Here is a 19394-nt window from a genome sequence, read left to right on the forward strand (position 1 = left end):
ACCTCCAGTCCTGTCATGTTGGAGTTTGATTTATTATCACATGTGCCAAGATACAATGAAAAGTGTTGTTTTGCATATTATACATGTGGATCATACCATACAAAGTACAGCAGGGTAGCAGAACAGAGTGCAGTACAGCCGTAGAGAGACCACCTCCAAACGGACCCCACCACCAAGGATATATTTCCTTCCCCTCCCCTATCAGCTTTCCGTAGAGACCACTCCCTCGGCGACTCCCTTGTCAGATCCATACCCCCCACCAACCCAACCTCCACTCCCGGCACCTTCCCTTGCAACCGCAGGAGGTGCAACACTTGCGCCCACACCTCCCCCCTCACTTCTCTCCAAGGCCCCAAAGGAAACTTCCATATCCGCCACAGATTCACCTGCACCTCCACCCACATTATCTACTGCATCCGCTGCAGCCTCCTCTATATTGGCGAGACAGGCCGCCTACTTGCGGAGCGATTCAGAGAGCACCTCTGGGCCACCCGGACGAACCAACCCAATCACCCTGTAGCACAGCATTTCAACTCCCCCTCCCACTCCACCGAGGATATGCAGGTCATTGGACTCATCCACCGCCAAACCACAACAACGCGACGGTCGGAGGAGGAGCGTCTTATCTTCCGACTGGGAACCCTCCAACCACAGGGGATGAACTTGGACTTCACCAGTTTCTTCATCCCCCCTCCCCCCACTTGTCTCAGCCGAATCCCTCCAGCCCGGCACCGCCTTCCTGACCTGCAGTCTTCTTCTTGACCTCTCCGCCTCCACCCTACTCCGACCTATCACCTTCACCTTGACCTCTTTCCACCTATCACATTTCCAACGCCCCTCCTCCAAGTCCCTCCTCCCTACCTTTTATCTTCTCCTGCTGAACACTCTCTGCTCATTCCTGAAGAAGGGCATGTGCCCGAAACGTCGAATCTTCTGTTCCCTAGATGCTGCCTGACCTGCTGTGCTGTTCCAGCAATAAAGTTTCAGCTTTGATCTCCAGCGTCTGCAGACCTCACTTTCTCCAGCCGTAGAGAGAGATCAGAACTAACATTTGAGAGGTGCATTCACACGTGATAGCAGCAGGGAAGAAGCAGTTCTTGAATGTATGTTCATACATGTATTTAAACTTATATTGTCTGCCTGATGGAACAGGGTGGAAGAGTGTAAAACTGGGGTGGGAGGGGCCTTTGATAATGTTGGTTGCTTTTCTGAGGTAGTGGGAAGTGTAGATGGAGTCAGTGGATGAGAGGTTGGTTTGCGTGAAAGACTGGGCTCCCTGTAATTTTGTCTGGTCTTAGAAAGAGACCACCCTGTGATGCATCCCAGATAGGCTGCTTTCTATGGTGCATCCATAAAAATTGGTGACTGTCTTTATGGACATGCTGAATTTCATTAGCCTCCTGAGGAAGTAAAGATGTTGTGCTTTCTTGATCCTCACTTCGACATGGATGACCTAGGACAGATTGTGGGTGATCATCACTCCCAGGAACTTTATGCTCTTGACCATCTCTACCACAGCACCATTGATGCAGATAGGTGTGCCCTTTATTCATTGTCCTGAGGTCAATGACCAGCTCCTTCATTTTACTGACATTGATGGAAAGATCATTGCTAAGCACTCAATCGCTTTTGTATACTATGTTTGGTCATTGTTTGGGATCTGAGCTACAATGGGGCTTTTGTTAGCTAACACTAAGTAGAGGTGGGCAGAATTTGGCCACGGTCATGGAGAGAGAGTGAGAGTGAGCACGAGAGCAAGAGCCAGAAGAATGCCTTAATGTTTGATGGGATGTGGGTATCACTAATGAAGTCAGCATGTATCACCCAGCCCTAAATGCCCAAAGACTATTAAAACCAACCACAATGCTGCGGGTTGGGAGTAATAAGAGGCCAGACCAAGTAAGGTCAGATCTTCACATCAGTGAACTACATGTCTTTTCACAACATTCAACAATGAGTATATGGTTCCATTAGAATACTTTGTTGGAGTTCCAAGTTTTTTTTTTTTAAAAACTCAGATTTCACCAATAGCCCAGAGCATCTGCTGGGGGTTCAGATTTAGTCCAGTAAAATTACCATTGCATCACCATCTCCCTTCCCAACTTCTCTTAATACTCTCCTCATGCTCAGTTGAGGATTATAGGGCCACCATTTTTTTTTAAAAAAAAGTGAACCAAGCTTTGGTATGTTGATGTGACCAACAAATCAATTGCAACAAAGAAAAGATTAGTGACAATATTTTGTAACTTAAAATGAGCGTGACAGATTTGGCAATGGATGCGATGCTGGACTTCAACTGAATAGCAAAACCAAAATGGCAAACATTGCCAAAATTATAGCAAAGTGGCAAACAAAAAAGTAAAAAGAATGAGTTTTTGACTACAAATACCAAAGAAAGGAAATCATCTCCATTTCTCTCAAAGAGATGATGAGCAATGTAGTAAATTCTCAGCTAAGTTGGCGACACCAGTATATAAACATTGGCTCTTATTTCAGCATTTAACTACTGCTGTTTTATAGCAAAGTGGCACCATAAACATGACGACTGGGCAGTAGGCCATACAATAGGAGCTTGTGGCTTCTGCCTGTTCTAATATTCATTTTCTCAAGTCCACAAAAACAGACTGCTAAACGTTTGCTCTTAAAGTGCAAAACCACTTCCTAAAACACACAGTCTTTGAGATGCAGTCTCAGAAACCATTCTGATGACAGTATTTCAAGGCAGTAACTGACATCAACAAATTCAAAGAGTTGTGGAGATCTTACTAAAAAAAAAGCAAAAGCAAACCACGATCTTGTTTTTGTTACAATCTGAATAAACACTAGCTGTTCTCAGCAGTCCAATCAGACAGACATTTACTTCAGCAAGTCAGTGCAAGTGCATGCAAGCCAGATACATCAGGCCAGAACACAGGGTGTTGCCAAGTCGGTTAGTCACCTTCTAAACTGCAAAAGTATTGGGCTGAACCTTCAGAAGTGGTGACCCAACTGCCAATCAGGACTGCATTCATCTCAACTTGCCCTGCCTTGCATCCCTGCATTTCAGGCCCAAATTTCTGATTCAGGACTGTGCAGAAACACCAGGGCATGCCTGTTCAGGCAGCTTTTTGGCACAATGCAGAGTCAGAATTGGAAACAAAATCACCACAGCTTTTTTTTTTAATATAGCAGTAGCAACTCTTTCCTGGGGTTTAAAGTTTCAAAACTTCTTTGGAGAATGGCAAAAGACAAGTGGGTGAGGGGACGGATACAGTGGCAGATGGGTGGCTAAGGGGGCAATCAGGATTCTGGAGGGGTCAAGCAGTTGGTTCGATGGTGTCAGGTCAGTCTGTCTGATGGGGAGGGAGTCCTGTGCGTCTCAGTTGTCCAGTTAGCCTGGAGCTGTGGAGCTGTCTTGCGTCTCTCTAATTTCCCTGGGTAACTATTCAACCCTCCAAAATCGCGGTTGGGATCATTTCCAAAAGCTTCCAGATGCCCATCGGGGGTTTAAACTTCCTCACCAACTAACATTTAGTCAGTGTAGAGGAGCCGCAGAAGACTTCACTCTGGGTACCTCTAGCTATCAAGATTAGGCCCTTGTCTCTCTAATCTTGGTCTATTGATTTAACTGCCAGTTCAATCAACGCTTTCAAATACAAAAAACAAAGGAGCCCCTACGTTGTCACCAGACCCACAGAAAGGTACTGACCCTTTGCTCACTTGCTTGCACACTCACACTCTTAGCTTTAGTGATGAAAGACACAGGATGGTGCTGGAAGGTTGATTGTGGCTGGAGGCCAGCGTCCAGTGGCATAAAACAAGTATCAGTGCTGGGTCCCTTATTGTTCATGATATATAGGAACGATATGGAATAAAACATGGGAGAATAATAACTAACTTGGCATGTGATTGACGATGAGGAAGAAAGTCTTAGGCTACAGGAAGATTGCTTACATGGACAGATCAGTGATAGATGAAATTTAATGCTGAAAAGTGAGGAGTGTGAGGGAGTACTTAATGAATGGCAGGACACTAGGAAGCTGAGGAACAGAGAAATCTTAGGATGCTAGCTACAGATATCCCTGAAGGTGGCGGGACAGGTCAAAATGTTAAGGCAGCATAGTGAGACACTTGCCTTTATCGGTGCACAGTTCTGGTCACCACACTATAGGAAAGATGCCATTGCACTGGAGTGGGGTACAGAGGAGATTCACTTAGATGTTGCCTAAGATGGAGCATTTCAGCCATGAAGGGAGGCTGGATAAGCTTGGGCTGTTTTCTTCGGAGCAGAGAGGGGGAGCTAATTAAGAGGGGCATGGTCAGGGTGGATAGAAAGCAGCTGCTCCCCTAAGTCAAACGGTTGATAGAAAGGGTGAAAGGCAGGAGGTTTAGAAGGGATTGGAGGAAAATGTTTGCACCCAGAGTTCACTGCTAATGAGGGTAGTTGAGATGCAAAACCTCACAACCTTTAAAAAGTTCTTGGTTGAGCACATAAAATGCCCTAACATTCAAGGCTATGGACCCGATGTAGGAAAGTGGGTCTAGTGTATATTTAGACTAGATAGGCTGAAGGGCGTTTTCTATACAGTTTGATGCTATGACTCAATAACCCTCAGATGGTTTCTGCTTCAAACTGTAGCTTATGAAATAAAGGTCTGAGGACCAAGTTTTGGTTTTACAGCAGTGTAAGTCACTTACATGAGACTTAAAAGAAGAACTACGCACACCCTTCTGATAATTGAATGTACTATGTTTTAATGAGAAGTCAGGGACTGCGGAGTAAGGGAAATTAAGGAGGCCTCAATACAGTTTACACAGACTGACAATCCTATAGGGACACAAGTCACTGGGCTAGAAATTCAACCTACCCAGTTGCAGGTACAGAGATTGTGATCCTCGATTATCTCAGCCTGATCAATGTGATCCAGGCTGCGTGTAACCTTTGTACTGTGTGCTTATTGCAACATCCAGCCAAGCAACACTTACACTACTGACTGGGCGGCACAGTCCACAGAGACCGAGGTGTGACAAGGTTTTCAATGAGAGACTGTACTTCTCGAAGGCAGCAGCACCTTTGCTAAAGTGAAGGTATGTCTGGTTGCAGCCGTTGAGCCGTTTGAAACAGTTCAAAGGATTTCCTTTTTAAAGAAAGTACTGGAATGTCATCAGCTTTGCAAATGCCACCCTAATGTGTTATTGAAATGAAAAGCTGTAATGACTTTGAGGGCTGCAACAGTGTTGAGAGGCACATGGTAGGGTTTCTTTCTGGTTTTAAGAGAAGTCCAGTTACTACTCAAACCCAAATGGATATGTGCTTAGTATGGAAATTCTAAAAATCAAATATGACAGAAAATGTTGAGTAGAATATTTGAAATGTTTAATTCACTGAAGAATTAAAGCCTGAAGATTGATGAAGGTGGATTACAATGTGCTTTAAGAACATAAGGTGCAAAAGAAGGAGACCATTCAGCCCATCAAGTCTGCTCCACATTCAGTGAGATCAGGACTGAACTGATAACCCTCAACTCCTCTTTTCTGTCCTTCATCATAACCCTCGATTCCCTTACCAACCAATCTCAACGGCCCTTTGTGGGGAAGATTACATAGATTCACAAACCAGAGAAAAGAAATTCCTCATCTTTGTTGTAAATGTGCAGCACCTTATTGAGACTTTTCTTCTCAGCCTAAATTCTCCGTAATGTTCCCTGTGAAATCCATTAAGAATCTTGAATGTTTCACCAGCAGTTTCTCCTGCTTCACTCCAGTTAGGGGGCAGTCATATCCCAGCAACAAAATAAAAACAAACTGCTGGAAAAACTCAAAGTCTGACAGCATCTATGGAGACAGAAGCAGAGTTAACATTGGATCCTTTAGCTCTGAAGTAGCTATTTTGGACTCAAAAAGTTAGCCATTTCTCTCTCCACAGATGCTGCCAGAGCAGCTGGGTTTTTCCAGCACTTCTCTTTCTATGGTTCGGAGGGAAAACAACCAGAACAAGCTGCTGACCTTAACTATCATAGGACCCTGTATATTCAAACAAACAAATGGAATGGAATACCTGAATGGCAACCCCTTGAACTTAACTACCTCCTAGAGTGACTGCCTAAATTGTGTATTTTTCTAACTCATTCATTCTTGGATGTGGGTTTTGCTGGGACCAACATTTATTGCCCGTCTCAGTTGCCCTCAGGCAGTCGGTGGGGAGTTGCCTTCCTGAACCGCTGTAGACCATTTGATGCAGGTAGATCCACAATGCCATTAGGGATGGAGTTCCAGAATTTTGTCAGAGTGTGCTCAAGTTTCCACCCCCCCCCCCCCAAAACAGACAGCCTTTATGTTCAAGCAAGTTTTGAGCAACAATTACAGATGACACAAAGCTAGGTGGAGGGACAGGTAGTGTTGAGGAAGCAGAGGGGCTACAGAAGGACTTGGACAGGCTGGGAGACTGGGCAAGGAAGTGGCAGATGCAATACAATGTGGGCCTGTGCGAGGTTATGCACTTTGGTAGGAAGAATAGAGGTTTAAACTGTTTCCTTAAAAAAAAAAGAGAAAGGCTTCGGAAATCTGAAGGACAGAGTCTTAGGTGTCCTAGATCAGGATTCTCCAAACATGTAGTTGGCAGTAAGGAAGGCGAAGGCAAAGGCAAGATTAGCATTCACTTCAAGAGGGCTAGCATACAACAGCAGAGATGTACTGCTGAGGCTTATTAGGCTCTGGTCACACCACATTTGGAATATTGTGTGCAGTTTTGAGTCCCAATCAGGAACAATGTGCTGGCATTGAGGGGGGGGGGGGGGGGGGGGGGGGGGGAAAGAGAGGGGGGGGGTCCAGATGAGGTTTACAAGAATGATATCAGGTTTGTGATATGAGGAGCAGTTGAGGACTCTTGATCTATACTTGATGGGAGTTTAGAAGGACTGGCAGGGGGCTGCTGATCCAATTGAAAGTTCCAGAATACTGAGAGGCTTGGATAGAATGGATGCAAAGATGACTTTTCTACTAGTATGAGACACTAGGACCAGGGCTCAGCCTCAGGAGTGAAGAGATGACCCTTTAGACCAGAGATAAGGAGGAATTTCTTCAGCCAGAGGGTGGTTAACCTGTGGAACTCATTGCTACTGAAGGCTGTAGAAGTCAAGTCAGTGAGTATCTTTAAGACAAAGATGGATAGATTCTTGACCAATAAAGGAAATCAAGGGAGAAGGTTGGAAACTGGCAATGAGAAACACATCAGCCATGATTGAAAACAGGACAGACTCAAATGGGATGAATGGCCTAATTTCTTTATCTTATGGGTTTATAGTTTAAGTTTAAAAATCACACAACAGCAGGTTATAGTCCAACAGGTTTATTTGGAAGCACAAGCTTTCAGAGCACTGCTTCTTTATCATCTGTGACTTATGATCATGCAGTGAACAAATGGGTGCTGCATTTCCATTACATCGATTTACTTTAGTAGTTTTAAGTACTTGAGCGTTTAAGTAGTATTTCAATAGCTGCATGGTAGTTTGGGAACGGAGGCTATATAGATACAACAGCATTCACTTAAGCATTTGAAATTTACCAATAAAGTATTTCAGGGATTACTAAATTAATGTGACACAAAGAAATGCTCACTTTATCTGCATACAAACATAAATGCTGATCAATAAGATAACAATTAACGCCTCTGACCAACTATATTTTCCAGTTAAACCAGTTCAATCAGCTGATAAGCAGCCCGGAGCATTTGCACAATGCAAGTGCAATCTGCACAATGCAAATGCCAAGAAAAATGAATTTATCCATCATGAGAATCTAACCATCTCCCCTTAACATTCAAATGGTGTTCAAAGAAATTAAAAAAAAATCACACAACACCAGGTTATGGTCCAACAGGGTCTTTTGGAAGCACTAGCTTTTAAAGCACTGCTCCTTCATCAGGTAGCTAGCTAGTCCAAGTAAACCTGTTGGACTATAATCTGGTGTTGAGAGATTTTTAACTTTGTCCACCCCAGTCCAACGCCAGCACCTCCTCTTCAAATGGTATTAACATTACTGAATTCACCAGCATTAACATCATGGAAGCTGCCATTGACCAAAAGGGAGGTTAATACATAGTGGTAATGTCAATGGACTAGCAATCGTGAAGCCCAGGCTATAATCTGGGGACACAGGTTTGAACCACACTATGGTAGATGCTGAAACTTGAATTCAATTCAAAAAAATGGCCAACTGGTGACTGTAATCACTGTCAATTGTCATAAAAACATGGTTCACTAATGCCCTTTATGGAAGGAAATCCAACTGGCTAATACTGATGTGTGACCCCAGACCCATTGTGATATGGTTGACCGTCAAGCACCCGCTGGACAAGTAGGAATGCTGACCAATCCAGTGACACCGTACATTCCACAAAAGAATTAAAAATAACTTTAGTGTATCACCCAGAGGATATGCAAAGATCCGTGGAAGTGACTCATATCATGACGAATGTTCAGGAGAACTGTGTTATTTGAGTGCAGCCACCCTTTAAACTATCTGCATGGCTGTGTCCATGCTGAAAGATAAAGGATGGACTTAAGTATGGCTGACATGGAGAACCTCTGGTTGTTCTGCAGCCATGCAACTTAGTGGGAACATTATTCCTGATTCCCCAAATTCTTTACACTGTCCTCATCTATTATTGATGCTATGACATATTTATGTCATTCTTTCAATATGATAAACCATTTCCAAGTGGCCTCACAGGAAAGTTATAATTCAAAATTTGGGACCGAGACTTGCAGAGATCTTAGACGCACAAATATTCAAAAGGATACGTTTTCAGGAGTGTTTAAAAAGGTGGACAGAGAGCTGGGACATTTAAGGATTTTCTTTTGCATTCATGGGATTTAGACGTCACTGTTGCCTGTTCCTACGTGCCATCAAAAGGATGGTGGTGAGCTGCCTTCATGACCCACTGCAATCCATTTGCTGTAGATGGACCCAGAATGCTTTTAAGGAGGGAGTTTAACCCAGCAACACTGATGTAACAACAATATATTTCCAAGTTGAGTGGCTTAGAGAGGAACTTGCAAGTGTTGGTGTGCTCAGGCATCCCCTGTCCTTGCCCTTCTAAATCAAAGTGGTCATAGATTTGGAAGGTACTGCTCAAGCAGATTTGGTGAATTCTGAGTGCATCATGTAGACAGTACATACTGCTGCTACTGCACATCGGTGGAGGAGGGAAATATGCTTGTGGATCAAACAGACTCTTTGATCCGGGATGGTCTCAAGCTTTAAAAAGGCATTATTTGAGGTACATATGTCCAGGCAAATGGCAGCATTCCATCACACTCCTGACTTGGGCCTTGGAGACGTGGATAGACTGTGGGGAGTCACTCACTGATTTCAGTTTTGCTAGGGCTCAATACTACACTGTCATTAAGGCCACATTTAAATTAAAGACAGAGACAGAGACAGAGACAGAGACAGAGACAGAGACAGAGACAGAGACAGAGACAGAGACAGAGACAGAGACAGAGACAGAGACAGAGACAGTCACTCCCACCTAACTAAGAATTCCTAGCCTCTGGCCTGCTTTTCTATCAATAGTCTAGTCCAGGTCAAAATTCATTGTCAGTTTGTCAATAGCAGGGGATTCAGTGATGGCAATGAATATCAAGCGGCAACTGTGAGAGATTCTCTTAAATGGAGATGGTCAACACCTGGCACTCGTGTGGCACAAACATTAATTGCCATTTGTCAGTACAAATGTGGATACTGTCCAGGTCTCATGCGCGTGGGGATGGACTGGTTCAGTATCTGAGGAGTTGCAAATAATGCTGAATATCATGCAATCATCAGCAAACATCCCCATTTCTGACCTTCTGATGGAGGGAAGGTCATTGATGAAACAGCTGAAGTCAGTTGGGCCGAGGACACTATCCTGAGGAACATCTGCAGAGATGTCCTGGAGCGGAGATGACTGATCTCCAACAACCACAATCATCAGCTTATGTGCCAGATAAAACTCCAAGCAGCAATGAACCTTTCTCCTCATTCCCACCGATTCCAGTTTAGCCAGGCACCAATGCAATGCTCATTTAAATGTGGCCCTGATGTCACTCCCACCTCACTTTGTAGATGACTGCAAAGTCAGGGGAGAGACGAACATGGGGCAGTAGCCTGCATTGCATCAACTCAGTCAAGTCCAGAGGTAATGAGGATAAAGGTTTCAGCAACTGCTTTGCTCTAGCCTGAGTGTTGGTTAAGCTCTATTGTAAAAGATGGAAACAAGCAGTCTTAGTGGCAATGGCGACATGTGGCCAAAGGATGTCACAGACTTCAAATATGGCACTCAATGTTGCAAAATGTCTGCTATAGCTTCACATAATAGCCAGGCAGATGGCTGTGCAGATGATGATCAAGTATGGGAGTTTGTAACAGGCACCAAAGACAATTGCTTCAGTCTTCCCAATACTTAACTGGAGGAAATTTCAGAGTTTGGAAAAGTGAATTTCAAAGAAGAATCACAAGATTCCAAATGCAAACTGTTTTTATCTCCATAGATGCTGCCAGACCTGTTGGGTTTCTCCAGCACTTGTTTTTTTTTTAAATTTCAGGTCTCCAGTATCCTCAGTATTTTGGTTATTATATGGAGAAAATGTTTTCTTATCCACTATTGTACATCTGTCAGCATTCTGACAACTTAGAGACAAGAGAGGGATTGAGGAAGGTTGTAAGTGTGACAACCACTTGCCTGGAAATGGACAACTCCAACAACTTTCAAGAAGATCAATATCATCCTGACAAATCAACCCATTTTGTCATCTTAAACTTTCATCCTCTCCACTGTTAATGCATTATGACAGCAATGTGGATGATGTACAAGATGCACAACAGCAAATACAAAGGATTTTTTAACCAAATCCAATTCCATGAACGCTGTGGAAGGACATGGGCAGCAAGCATACGTGGCTCACACATTCAGGGGCAACTAGGGATTGGCAATAAATGCAGCGACACCAAAAGAAAAGGTTGACTTCCAAATGGGAATAAATTAATAAGGACTCAGATGGGTTAATTCAGATAGTGATATTTGTAAAAGGAAAGTAACTGAGTTTTCAAGGTATGCTTTGATCAGAGAAATTTAGCGGCTGAATGATTAAATAGTGTTTCATCACATAACTTTGTATTCCTCACTCTGTTCGATCACTCTGATCTTTGTATGGTATGATCTGCCTGTACTGCACACAAAAAACAACTTTTCGCTGTAGCTAGGTACATGTGACAATAAATCAAAAGATGTAAACAAGTGTGCTGTTAAAATAAACACGTTAAAAGAGAACATATCAAGGAGAAAACAAGTTTGGCATGACCCTCAAATGTGATGGCAGAAAAAAAAAGGTTAACAGATTTTATTGGTCAGAGTATTGAGTACAGGAGTTGGGAGGTCATGTTGCGGCTGTACAGGACATTGGTTAGGCCACTGTTGGAATATTGCGTGCAATTCTGGTCTCCTTCCTATTGGAAAGATGTTGTGAAAGCCGAGAGGTTTCAGAAAAGATTTAAGGATGTTGCCAGGGTTGGAGGATTAGAGCTTTTGGGAGAGGCTGAACAGGCTGGGGCTGTTTTCCCTGGAGCATTGGAGGCTGAGGGGTGACCTTATAGGAAGAGTTTGGAGGGATATGGGCTGAGTGCTGGCAGCTGGGACTAGATTGGGTTGGGATATCTGGTCGGCATGGACAAGTTGGACTGAAGGGTCTGTTTCCATGTTGTACATCTCTATGACTAACACAAGTTACCTGTGGTATGTGCATTTTAAATCAAAATCCTAAATCAGAAACACAGCTGCCAATGAGACACCTGTCTGAACCCACAAGCAAACAGGTTTTTGTTTGAGCTGTGCAGCCTGCTCCCCTATCATCCTTAAGGTTTCTTAGAGGCAGAATAGCGCATATGTAGAAGTTAAATTGGACACATTGAATCACTGGTTCCATTCAAATGCCATTTTTTCCCTTGAACAAGTTTCAAGAGTTGGGAGGTTCTCACTGCAAACAAGCAGAGCAACGGAGATGTTAGCACAAAGTGATTTTGAGTCAGGAGTGTAAGTGTGTGAGCAGGAAATATAAAGGACTGTTTGAAAAGGGAACCAAGGCCTTTTGGTCGATCAAACACACTTCCTCAAAACAACAGATGCTGGAGATCACCATGGGTCAGACATCATCCATGGAGAGCGAGCAAGCTAACATTGAGTCCAGATGACTCTTCATCAGAAGTCATCTGGTGAGTTCATCTAGGCTTGAAACATTAGCTTGCTGTCTCTCCATGGATGCTGCCTGACTCGCTGTGCTCTCCAGCATCTGCTGTTTTATGTTGTAATTAAATATTATTTAGATCAAGTTGAAAATTCTAAGACTAGTTAAACCAGGCAAAACAAAGCTTTCTCTCTATATTCCTGCCATGCACAGAGAAGCAGAAGTAGTATTTTATTACTAATGCTCAACCAAAATGAGTTTTTTGCTTCTGTCTTTATGTAAGAAATGAACTTTGAAGTGAATGAAACCTTTGAAGAGCAGGTGTGCATGCTGGAATGGATAGAGATAGAGGAAGTCGCCAGGCCCAGACCAGATTTGTCCTCGGCTGCTTTGGGAAACGAGAAATGAAATTGCTTCACCACTTGAAGATCTTTGCATCCTCGCTCTCCACTGGAGTCATACCTGAGGACTGGAGAGAGGCAAATGTAATTCCTCTCCAAGAAAGGGAATAGGGAAATTCTCGGCAATTACAGTAAGTCTCACATCTGTTGTCTGCAAGGTGTTAGAAAGGATTCTGAGGGATAGGATTTATGACCACCTGTAAGAGCATGGCTTGATTAAACGCAGTCAACACGGCTTTTTGTGAGGGGCAGGTCATGCCTCACAAACCTTATCGAGTTCAGAAGGTCAGGAGGAATTGGATACAGGGGAACTTAGCTGTCTGGATACAGAATTGGCTGGCCAACAGAAGACAGCAAGTGGTAGTAGAAGGAAAATATTCTGCCTGGAAGTCAGTGGTGAGTGGTGTTCCACATGGCTCTGTCCTTGGGCATCTACTGTTTGTAATTTTTATTAATGACTTGGATGACGGGATTGAAGGATGGGTCAGCAAGTTTGCAGACGACACAAAGGTTGGAGGTGTCGTTGACAGTATAGAGGGCTGTTGTAGGCTGTAGCGGGATATTAACAGGATGCCCAGAGATGGGCTGAGAGGTGGCAGATGGAGTTCAACCTGGATAAATGCAAGGTGATGCATTTTGGAAGGTCGAATTTGAAAGCCGAGTACAGGATTAAGGTTAGGATTCTTGGCAGTGTGGAGGAACAGAGGGATCTTGGTGTGCAGGTACATAGATTCCTTAAAATGGCCACCCAAGTGGAGAGGGTTGTTAAGAAAGCATATGGCGTTTTGGCTTTCATTAACAGGGGGATTGAGTTTAAGAGTCGTGAGATCTTGTTGCAGCTCTATAATAAAAAAAAAACTTTGGTTAGACCGCACTTGGAATACTGCGTCAAGTTCTGGTCACCCTATTATAGGAAAGATGGGGATGCTTTGGAGAGGGTTCAGAGGAGGTTTACCAGGATGCTGCCTGGAATGGAGGGCTTATCTTATGAAGAGAGGTTGACTGAGCTCAGACTTTTTTCATTGGAGAAAAGGAGGAGGAGAGGGGACCTAATTGAGGTATACAAGATAATGAGAGGCACAGATAGAGTTGACAGCCAGAGACTATTTTCCAGGGCAGAGATGGCTAGCACGAGAAGTCATAGCTTTAAGCTGGTTGGAGGAAAGCATAGAGGCGGGTTCTTTACACAGAGTCGAGAGAGCATGGAATGCGTTGCCAGCAGCAGTTGTGGAAGCAAGGTCACTGGGGACACTTAAGAGACTGCTGGACATGCATATGGTCACAGAAATTTGAGGGTGCATACATGAGGATCAATGGTCGGCACAACATCGTGGGCTGAAGGGCCTGTTCTGTGCTGTACTGTTATATAAAAAACAAAAATCTTATTTTATAGTTTCAATTCATTTCTGCTTGAATAATCATATTTCTTTAAAATAGGTAGTTCCATGTACTAGTGTCAACAAACTCTTGCAAATATCATTCTGCATATTTTAAAACTTCATTCAGAGGGTCTGGGTGTCACTGACTAGGCCAGCTTTTATAGACCATCCCTAGCTGCTATTGAGAAGGTGGTGGTGAGCTGCCTTCTTGAACTGTTGTGGCCCATGTGCTGTACCTGGACCCACCGGGCCTTATGGAGGGGATTCCAGGATTCTGACCCAGTGACAGTGAAGAAACGGCAATATACTTCCAGGTCAGGATGGTGAGTGGCTTGGAGGGGAACTAGGAACTTGCAGGTGATGTTCCCATGTATCTGCTGCCTTTGTCCTTCGACATGGTATTGATTGTGGTGGTGGTTTTTGCAAGGTGCTGGCAAAGGAGCCTTGATGAATTTCCATGTGCATCTTAATAATAGCACACACAGCTGCTACTTAGCATCAGTGCTGGAAGTGTCTGGATGTCTGTAGATGTAATGCTATTCGCGCAGGCTGCTTTGTCATGGATGTTGTCAAGGTGCATCATCCAGACAGGTGGGGAGTATTTCATCACACTCCTGATTTGTGGCTTGTAAAAGGTGGGGAGTTAGGAGGGGAGTTATCACTGCAATATTCCTAGCTTTGGATTTTTCTGTGGAGCCACATTACATGTATAGGTAGTTCAGATCAGTTTCTGGCCAATGTCAACTCCAAGGTTTTGATAGTGGGGAATTCAGTGCTGGTAACACTATTGAATGTCAAGGGCAGTGGCTAGAATGCCTTTTATTGGTGATGGTCATTAACTGACATATGTCTAGTGCTAATGTTACTTGCCACTTGTCAGCCTAAGCCAGGGTATTGTTTTGTCTCACCTGCATTTGAACATGGACTACTTCAGTATCTAGGGAGTCATAAATGGTACTGAACATTGTGCAGTCAGTGAACATTCCCACTTCTGACCTTATGATGGAGGAAAGGTCATTGATGAATCAGCTGAAGGTGGTTGGGCCTAGGACACCACCCTGAGGAACACCTGCAGAGATGTCCTGCAGCTGAGGTAACTACCTCCAACATGAGGACATACAGTCTCTAAGATCCTTCCATCAATCTCTCAAAATATCAACAAGTTTAACAACTTAGATTTAATATCTTTGACTTACAGTCAATTAAGGTAAAAGATATTAGTCATTACTTTTATCTATTTTAATAAATATTCTAATCTTTTCTCCAAACTTAACAGTTTTCTCATCTAACTGTGTAATTTAACTTTAAGATTCATAATCCTCCTGCTACTTATTCACATCGCTATCAAAGGAACATCACCACCTTCGAGTTCCCCTCAAAGCCACTCACCATCCTGACTTGGAAATTCGTTGGCATTCCTTTACCGTTGCCAGATCAAAATCCTGGAATTCCCTCCCTAATGACATTGTGGGTCGACCCACAGCAGGTGGACTGCAGTGATTCAAGAAGGCAGCAACTAAGGACCAACAATGCATGCTGGTCAGCCACCAACATCCACATCCCACAGATAAAAACTTTTTTTTTTTTAAAAAAAAGATCCATTTTTAAATGAGGGACAATTCTTCTTTTTTGAGGTGGAAATATGGAGAAAAAGCTAAACTGAGTTGCAAGCCCCCTGCTGCCCAAATGTTTACAGATTTAATGCAGATGAATATTCTTCCCTCATCTGTGTAAATTGCATATTGAGGCAAACCCACAATATTGCTTCCCCCACTTACCAAAGTTTATTGGATGCTGTAGCACCAACTTAAATCTTCACAAGCAAGATTACTCCATTTATTAAAATGAAGGCAAGGCAATGCAGAACTCTTGGGTTCACCAATACAACAGTAAAAGTACCAGATATGAAAATTTACAGAAAATTTGGGTCAACTGTGATGCCACTAGAAACTTCAAGTTCTAATTGCACTTTTAAGTGCCAACCTAATCTCAGGCTGTTTGGATAATGAAACTGACCTTTGGAATAATGGGAGCTTCTGTTCTCTTCACAGTTTACACGTCATCAGCAGCAATACAGGACGTTCTCCCTTCTCCTCCCTCCACACTGACACACCTTACAAACATTGCAACCATAAAATACACAAGGAGGCTCAAAAATGGTACCCTGAACTGTTGACTCACTTATACGAAAAACAACAGTTTGGAAGGACCAAATATAAATCAAATCATATTGTTTGATATTGTTCCACAATTTAATCAATCATGGAATAAAAGTTTAGTATGGACTCTAATGGTACGAATTCAGGCTCCGCTCCCCATTCGCTCCTCCAAAACAAACTGTGTCCAACTATTCTTTATTGCAACATCAAAAATTTTCTTTGCATTTAAAGTACCATCTACTATACTCACCTTAAATAGCTCAGATATATCCAGTCCAATCAGCAGATCTCCTGTTTCCTAAGCTATGCCAATATCAAGTTGAAAATACAGGAAATGCACAGCAGACAAAAATCAACATCTGCAACTTTATTAGCCCTGCTCAGAATTAGAGATTCTCAGTCAAGTTGACAAGCACATTACAACTTGCCACCTCAGGGGAGAATCCTATGTCCAACCACCTCCAACGGTTTCAACTTCCCCTACGATAAGTGGCAAGTAAAATCTGAACCACACAAATGAGAGACAATGACCATCTCCAACCAGACAGAATCTAACAATCACCCCTTTACATTCACCACTTAAATCCATCAATAGCAACCTCCTCATGGTTATCATTAACCAGAGAATGAACGGTACCAGCCATATAAACACTGACGCTACAAGAGCGGGTCAGATGATAGGATGCTTGTCTAAGAAATTCACCTTCTGTCACCCCTTGACCAACTATAAGGCTCAAGTCAAGACAAAGTAGCCTGCTTGTTTGACATATAATCCCACACCTTTAACATTTGCTTCTCTCAGCTTCAATGCAGAGTGGCAGCATCTACAACACACGCTGAAGTAACACAAAAGCTTCTCTAACACCTTCCAAACTCTCAACTTCTACTATCTAGAAGTGCACAGGCAGCAGATGCATAGGGACACTACCACTGCAAGTTTCCCTCCAAGGTACAAGTCATCATTGCTTGGAACAGTATCATGTTCCTTCACTTTTGCTGGGTTAAAATTCTAGAACTCCCTTTGTAACTGTACTGTGGGTGTTCCTACACTCCAATAGTTCAAGAGCTGTTTGCTGGGGAAGTAGGGATAGGTAATAAATTCTGGCTTTGTCAACAAATACATCCCATAAAAAGTATAAACAATCTGGGTTGGTGACAGTGAAAATTGTGCAGATTGTGTCATTTCTGTTTATTATTCTGCAATAAAAGAGTGTGTGAATAGTCTGGTGAACTCAACAAGCAGCTCAGCTGCAACGTCACACATTGTCAAACAACCCACCAAGTATTTCTTGCCTGAAGTCACACCTTTAAGAGTGCCCATACCATACAGAGCACAACACGCACTGCAGTAATACACAAAAGCTTCCCTACACCTGCAGTGGTAGATTTTCAGTAACCTGCCATTCACAGTTCCATTAGATGCACCATTTGTTTCTTGTCCCATTACCATTTACTTTTGCTTGGACCATAAAACCTTTATCATCTAATCTCTCCTGTCCTTCTCTAACACCTCTGACTGTAACTGTCTCTCCACAAGGTGTTAGCACTTTCAGAATGGGAGAGAAAGGGAAGTTGTAAATTGACCGGAAATCATCATCTGTTGCTGTAGGAAAATTCTGTTTATTTAGTTTTGCAATTAGTTTCCTGGTATTTGGATACATCTGTATCCTCTTTTCCAGTTTCCCTCGATCAGAGCAAATGCAGTCGAGACAATCTCAGGTCATACAGCACGGAAACAGACCCTTCAGTCCAACCAATCCATGATGAACCAAGTCTAAACCAAACTAGTCCCACCTCCCTGCTCCAGGCCCATATCCCTCCAAACCTTTCCGATTCATGTACTTATCCAAATATCTTTTAAATGCTGTACCTGCATCCGCCACTACTTCTGGTAGCTCATTCCACACATGAACCACTGTGTAAACAAAAGTTGCCCACCATGTCATTAAATGTCTCCCCTCTCACCTGAAAAGCTGCCCCCTAGTCTGGAAATCCCCCATCCCTATCTATAGCTCTCATGTTGCTCAAGAGGATCATGAGAACACTCCTTCCAACTTGCAATATTCACTTCAAGAAATAAATCTCTAGTTTACTATTTCTGCTGCATTTTCTTGGAATGTAGTTAACACTTTGGTGTTAAATGTCACTAATGTGATATTTCAGGGTTTCAACACGTTGCACAAAGTGTAGCTACATAATCAGATAAGTGATTGTGAAGGAAGACAGTCAACATTGACATGATCAGCTAAACAGATACTGACAAATCAGGTTTTTATTTCTTGTTAATCCCATTCAGTTTTTAGAAAAATCCCATTCAACCAGGATTAGTATGAAATCTTCACAAATTACCACACGTGGTTCCCAATCTGCAATCAATAGATTCATAGTTGTTTGAAAGGGAATAGGAATGGGATAACTGTGGTCTGCATAGTCAGGATTCATTGTGGTTCTTTGCTTCTCAGGTCACAGTGACTGCTCCATTTTCGACCAAATTAGTTTCCATGACAATTTTAAATTTTTTACCAAATACCATGGCTGAGATGTGTCCCTGCAAACTCCCTACCGACATAGAATGATAAAGTGTTCTTTTAAATGAAAGAATGTACAACACCACAAATTGGTTAGCACACAAACCTGAATGAAAATTATTTTCAATTCTACATTTCAAGACAATAACTGAAGTACACAAACAAAGTTCGCAGTGCCCATTAGTACATCAACATATCTGTGCTACAAGAGGAATTTCAGTTTGTCAGCAGTATCCGTGGGTTAAACTTTTTTTTTGTCAAGGAAGGGAAGCAAGCCACCAAGTGATTGTTATTATCTTACCTGAAGAATCTGCCGTTCTAACTGCGAATTTCCTTTGCAGAGCTCCATGATCTGTCGCAGTAAGAGCTTGGTGCTTTCAGTTTTGCCAGCGCCACTTTCCCCACTGTTGGAGCAAATGAAACAACAAAAACGTACATCTAACCTCCAGCACCTGCTCACCTTAAATACATATACCAACAGATTCAAGAACAGCTTCTTCCCTGTTGTTATTAGAAGCCTGAATGGGCCTCTCAAGTTTAATGTTGACCTCACGGTGTCTTCTCTGCAGCCGTAACATTGTATTCCTCATGGTGTTCTATTATCCTTATGCACATAACAAAACTTTTCATTGTACCTAGCTACATGTGACAATAGTAAAACAAATCAAAACCTAGTCAATATTAGGATTCCAGGTAAGAGGCTAATTGATATTCAGATATATACTGC

At 42.8% G+C, this 19394-nt stretch overlaps 1 protein-coding gene across 3 annotated transcripts in view; it reads right to left on the minus strand.

The window, feature by feature from the left end:
• The window catches only part of unm_sa41569 (un-named sa41569), a 178452-nt gene that overhangs the window by 131327 nt on the left and 27731 nt on the right, over positions 1-19394 (minus strand). For 2 of the 3 annotated variants that reach the window (XM_087989711.1, XM_043687186.2), the window contains exon 4: positions 18969-19071. The exons of the other annotated variant lie outside the window; for it this stretch is intronic. In XM_087989711.1, the coding sequence (XP_087845837.1) occupies positions 18969-19071 (103 nt within the window). The remainder of the gene's footprint in view (positions 1-18968; positions 19072-19394) is intronic. 3 annotated transcript variants of the gene reach the window in all.

The sequence above is a fragment of the Chiloscyllium plagiosum genome, unplaced genomic scaffold, assembly GCF_037043375.1.
Source record: "Chiloscyllium plagiosum isolate Xiang-an unplaced genomic scaffold, Cpla_swu_hap1 HiC_scaffold_1, whole genome shotgun sequence".
In the NCBI taxonomy this organism is placed as follows: domain Eukaryota; kingdom Metazoa; phylum Chordata; class Chondrichthyes; order Orectolobiformes; family Hemiscylliidae; genus Chiloscyllium; species Chiloscyllium plagiosum.